Source organism: Oncorhynchus kisutch, linkage group LG12 (assembly GCF_002021735.2).
Source record: "Oncorhynchus kisutch isolate 150728-3 linkage group LG12, Okis_V2, whole genome shotgun sequence".
Lineage (NCBI taxonomy): Eukaryota > Metazoa > Chordata > Actinopteri > Salmoniformes > Salmonidae > Oncorhynchus > Oncorhynchus kisutch.
Window position 1 is genome coordinate 10889267 of NC_034185.2, and position 6000 is coordinate 10895266.

At 43.4% G+C, this 6000-nt stretch overlaps 1 protein-coding gene across 1 annotated transcript in view; it reads right to left on the reverse strand.

Moving 5' to 3' along the window:
* The window catches only part of LOC109877481 (DNA-directed RNA polymerase III subunit RPC1), a 71502-nt gene that overhangs the window by 43457 nt on the left and 22045 nt on the right, over nt 1-6000 (reverse strand). Inside the window, exons 15-18 of the mRNA XM_031836851.1 lie at nt 5185-5236; nt 4812-4924; nt 3525-3697; nt 629-740 (exon numbers count right to left, since the gene is read on the reverse strand). Coding sequence (XP_031692711.1) covers nt 629-740; nt 3525-3697; nt 4812-4924; nt 5185-5236 — 450 coding nt within the window. The remainder of the gene's footprint in view (nt 1-628; nt 741-3524; nt 3698-4811; nt 4925-5184; nt 5237-6000) is intronic.

Consider the following 6000-nt stretch of genomic DNA (forward strand, 5'->3'; position numbering starts at 1 on the left):
GACAACTAAAACCCAAAACAACGTCATACCTTGATGACATCGAGACAAGATCACGTCTCTTTTTTCTTTATTCGTTGGAATACATGGGAAAAGATTTCCTGAATTAAACTCATTTTTTAGCTGAATTCCTGGTGATTTTACAGTCATTTTTACAAACAAAAAAGGTCGCAGGCCGTTTCCTGGACACAGACTAAGCTTTTGAAATCTGTGGAGAATCTCCATTGAGCATATTGTTTAGTCCTGGACAATAAACTATACTGTACATCCTACCATAAACAGGTAATTAAAGAGCCTAAAGCAGGGAAAAAATGAAATAAGGCTATTATAAATGGCTATATTAGCATACAGGTCAGCTACAGGTCAGTACTACCCCTAATATTCCATAAAACAAACGTTAGAGAGTAGACTAGCTGTTCCCGTGACAACAACGCTCTAATGGCCAATAAAGTCAGAGAGAATCAGGAAGTCTTAGTTGAAGTGAATAAGAACCACTTAGTCCTTATTATTAGAAGTGGGTACAGGCAGAGCTCCTGACATGTGATTAGTGTATGTGTGTGACAGTGTGTGTGACCGTGTGTGTGTGTGGTAAAGGCAGAATTTAACCTCCGCGGCTGGTTAGTTGACCTACCTTTGGAGCCACACAGAGCCATAATCAGAGGACTGTTGGTCTTGTCCAGTTCTCTGAGGCAGGCGCTGCCGGCATGGTCTCTGATAACAGACAGCTCCTTCAGGATGAGGGCCTGTTGAGAGACACATCATTATCACTCTAAACCGCAGATAATAGAAAAACCTCCAAAATAGACCCACCATTAAAAGAAAGAGCCATCTCTCCTCCTCACATCAGTCAGAAGCAGAGATGATGAGCTAGCTGGTTACAAAAGGCCACCAGACTAAAGTAGCTGATCTAGAAGGAGAGCCAGACATCAGACAGACAATAGATACAGTAGCTGATCTAGAAGGAGCACCAGACAATAGATACATTAGCTGATCTAGAAGGAGCACCAGACAATAGATACAGTAGCTGATCTAGAAGGAGCGCCAGACATCAGCCAGACAATAGATACAGTAGCTGATCTAGAAGGAGCACCAGACAATAGATACAGTAGCTGGTCTAGAAGGAGCACCAGACAATAGATACAGTAGCTGATCTAGAAGGAGCGCCAGACATCAGCCAGACAATAGATACAGTAGCTGATCTAGAAGGAGCACCAGACAATAGATACAGTAGCTGGTCTAGAAGGAGCACCAGACAATAGATACAGTAGCTGATCTAGAAGGAGCACCAGACAATAGATACAGTAGCTGGTCTAGAAGGAGCACCAGACAATAGATACAGTAGCTGGTCTAGAAGGAGCACCAGACAATAGATACAGTAGCTGGTCTAGAAGGAGCGCCAGACATTAGCCAGACAATAGATACAGTAGCTGGTCTAGAAGGAGTGCCAGACATCAGACACAGTAGCTGGTCTAGAAGGAGCACCAGACAATAGATACAGTAGCTGATCTAGAAGGAGCGCCAGACATCAGCCAGACAATAGATACAGTAGCTGGTCTAGAAGGAGCACCGGACAATAGATACAGTAGCTGGTCTAGAAGGAGCACCAGACAATAGATACAGTAGCTGATCTAGAAGGAGCACCAGACAATAGATACAGTAGCTGGTCTAGAAGGAGCGCCAGACATCAGACACAGTAGCTGGTCTAGAAGGAGCACCAGACAATAGATACAGTAGCTGGTCTAGAAGGAGCACCAGACAATAGATACAGTAGCTGATCTAGAAGGAGCACCAGACATCAGACAGACAATAGACACAGTAGCTGATCTAGAAGGACCACCAGACATCAGACAGACAATAGATACAGTAGCTGATCTAGAAGGACCACCAGACATCAGACAGACAATAGATACAGTAGCTGGTCTAGAAGGAGCACCAGACAATAGATACAGTAGCTGATCTAGAAGGAGCACCAGACAATAGATACAGTAGCTGATCTAGAAGGAGAGCCAGACATCAGACAGACAATAGATACAGTAGCTGGTCTAGAAAGAGCCCCAGGCAATAGATACAGTAGCTGGTCTAGAAGGAGCGCCAGACATCAGCCAGACAAACAAAGCTCATGGTGGCTGTTTGATTTGGGGATCGCAGAAATATCAGCTAGTTTAAGGGGGATGAAGGATTGTTTCAGTTTGGACCAATCTTCAGGTAAAGACAGGCTTCAGGTAAAGGGAGACGTCATCATTGTGCTTAACTATATCCTTTAAAAAAAAAAACACCACTGAAAGGCTCCTGTTAAGAGCCGATTTGGACATATTTGTATAAAAGACTGAACATACGGAGCTCCATGTATATTTGTGTAAATATATTAAATATTAATGTAAATGTTGAAATATTAGGTACCTTTATGATGTATATTTACATTTATATTTACCTGATTGAGATATATTCATTTGTTGTTAGTGTAACTCAGTTTCCCCCCCCCCCCCCCCCTTGCCTATTCATTGTATTGTGGTAAGTGTGTTAGGATAAAGGCAGGAAGTTGGGCCTTCGGTGGAGGGAGTCCTTGCTAGATGCGGGAGCGGTATAGTTTTTGGACCATACAGACAGGTCATAATATGTATTTTCCATATCAAGTATTCTATGCTTTAAGTTGATTGGAGAATCATTTATTTGTTAGATATAAGAAGAATAAACATTTATGTTGCACCATATCCCTGGATGTCATTGAATGTTTGGCCGTTTGGAAACCTTGAGTGTGGACTGTATGCCTACCAAACAACCCCGCGTCAGGCCTTGGGCAGTGGCTATGGTAAAGAGGAAAGGAAGCCACTACAACCCCGCGTCAGGCCTTGGCAGTGGCTGTGGTAAAGAGGAAAGGAAACCACTACACACCCTCCCTCCATTTGGAAACCCTGAGTGTGGACTGTATGCCTACCAAACAACCCAGCTTCAGGCTTGGGCAGTGGCTGTGGTAAAGACGAAAGGAAGCCACTACACACCCTCCCTCCGTTTGGAAACCCTGAGTGTGGACTGTATGCCTACGAAACAACCCAGCTTCAGGCTTGGGCAGTGGCTGTGGTAAAGACGAAAGGAAGCCACTACAGCTCTAATTGACTTCATGAAATGTAAAAGGATACTAATCTGATTGGTTATCTTGTGTTTATAGTATCTCCACGGTCTCCTCAGCAGTGAAGCCTGACTTGAATAATCACATCCTCTTGGTACATCAAAGGACGGCTGCTTAAAAGGCAAAATTTTGCATCAAATTGAGAGAAGTGACTGAGCTGAGAGTCATCTAGTCTAAGGATATACCTCCAGCGTCTCCTCAGCCGTGCAGTCTGACTTGAATTATCACATCCTCTTGGTGCATCAAATTGAGAAAAGTGACTGAGCTGAGAGTGATCTAGTCTGGGATATACCTCCAGTGTCTCCTCAGCCGTGCAGCCTGACTTGAATTATCACATCCTCTTGGTGCATCAAATTGAGAAAAGTGACTGAGCTGAGAGTCATCTAGTCTAAGGATATACCTCCAGCGTCTCCTCAGCCGTGCAGCCTGGTTGCTGCTGCAGTTTGCCCGTCTTCAGGGCCTCGATGTACTCGTCACACTTGGCATAGCCTCCATCCAGCAGGTCCTGTTTGGCCTTCAGCAGACCCTGGCCTGGGGTCACGTCACCAATACCGATGGAGAAACCCCGGTTGGCTGCAAAGGGTTTATAACAGTCATGTTCAGTAGGGCACACTGGAGCCAAATGCTGGGCAACGGTAAAACTAAAACCAGCATGGTAAAGTATGAGAACGCCTTTAGTATTGAGCATGTTCAATGCATTATCGTAAATGGATGTAAACCTACACTACATTACCATTACATAGCATTAGATCACAGTACAGCATGTTCAATGCATTATCGTAAATGGATGTAAACCTACACTACATTACCATTATATAGCATTAGATCACAGTACAGCATGTTCAATGCATTATCGTAAATGGATGTAAACCTACACTACATTACCATTATATAGCATTAGATCACAGTACAGCATGTTCAAAGCATTATCGTAAATGGATGTAAACCTACACTACATTACCATTACATAGCATTAGATCACAGTACAGCATGTTCAATGCATTATCGTAAATGGATGTAAACCTACACTACATTACCATTACATAGCATTAGATCACAGTACAGCATGTTCAAAGCATTATCGTAAATGGATGTAAACCTACACTACATTACCATTATATAGCATTAGATCACAGTACAGCATGTTCAATGCATTATCATAAAGGGATGTAAACCTACACTACATTACCATTATATAGCATTAGATCACAGTACAGCATGTTCAATGCATTATCATAAAGGGATGTAAACCTACAGTATATTACCATTATATAGCATTAGATCACAGTACAGCATCAGTAAACTGCAGTTCAGTACAGCATCAGTAAACTGCAGTTCAGTACAGCATCAGTAAACTGCAGTTCAGTGTAGCATCAGTAAACTGCAGTTCAGTATAGCATCAGTAAACTGCAGTTCAGTGTAGCATCAGTAAACTGCAGTTCAGTGTAGCATCAGTAAACTGCAGTTCAGTATAGCATTAGTAAACTGCAGTTCAGTGTAGCATCAGTAAACTGCAGTTCAGTATAGCATCAGTAAACTGCAGTTCAGTATAGCATCAGTAAACTGCAGTTCAGTGTAGCATCAGTAAACTGCAGTTCAGTATAGCATCAGTAAACTGCAGTTCAGTGTAGCATCTTTGAAGTATAGAGTATAGAGAACATGTCAGTATGGGTGGCGGTGAACGTACAGAGGTATGTAGGGGCGATGCGGGCCAGACGAGACATGGCGTTGGCTGCCTCCAGCTGCCCCCAGTCTCTCAGCAGGATGTAGAATATGTTCTTCTTGGAGCCAGAGCCCAATGTGCCCTTATCCATGGTACCCACACATCAACTCACTGTTCTGGATCACCACGACTGACAGAGAGAGAGAGAGAGAGAGACAGAGCCCAATGTGCCCTTATCCATGGTACCACACATCAACTCACTGTTCTGGATCACCACGACTGACAGAGAGAGAGAGAGAGACAGAGCCCAATGTGCCCTTATCCATGGTACCACACATCAACTCACTGTTCTGGATCACCACGACTGACAGAGAGAGAGAGAGAGACAGAGCCCAATGTGCCCTTATCCATGGTACCACACATCAACTCACTGTTCTGGATCACCACGACTGACAGAGAGAGAGAGACAACAGAGAGAGAGAGAAAGAGACAGAGAGAAAGAGACAGAGAGAAAGAGAGAGAGAAAGAGAGAGAGAAAGAGAGAGAGAAGAGACAGAGAGAAAGAGAAAGAGACAGAGAGAAAGAGACAGAGACAGAGAGAAAGAGAGAAAGAGAGAAGAGACAGAGAGACAGAGACCGAGAGAAGAGAGAAAGAGACAGAGAAAGAGACAGAGAGAAAGAGAAAGAGAGAAAGAGAAAGAGACAGAGAGAAAGAGACAGAGAGAAAGAGAAAGAGAGAAAGAGACAGAGAGAAAGAGACAGAGAGAAAGAGAGAAAGAGAGAGAGAAAGAGACAAAGAGAGAGAGAAAGAGACAAAGAGACAAAGAGAAAGAGAAAGAGAGACAGAGAGAAAGAGAGACAGAGAGAAAGAGAGAAAGAGAGAGAGAAAGAGAGACAGAGAGAAAGAGAGAAAGAGAGAAAGAGAGACAGAGAGAAAGAGAGACAGAGAGAAAGAGAGAAAGAGAGAAAGAAAGAGAGAAAGACAGACAGACAGACAGACAGACAGACAGACAGACAGACAGAGAGAAAGAGACAGAGAGACAGAGAGAAAGAGACAGACAGAGAGAAAGAGACAGAGAGAAAGAGAGAAAGAGACAGAGAGAAAGAGAGAAAGAGAGAAAGAGACAGAGAGAAAGAGAGAAGAGAGAAAGAGACAGAGAGAAAGAGAGCAAGAGGACAGAGAAGAGACAGAGAGAAGAAGAATGGACAGAGA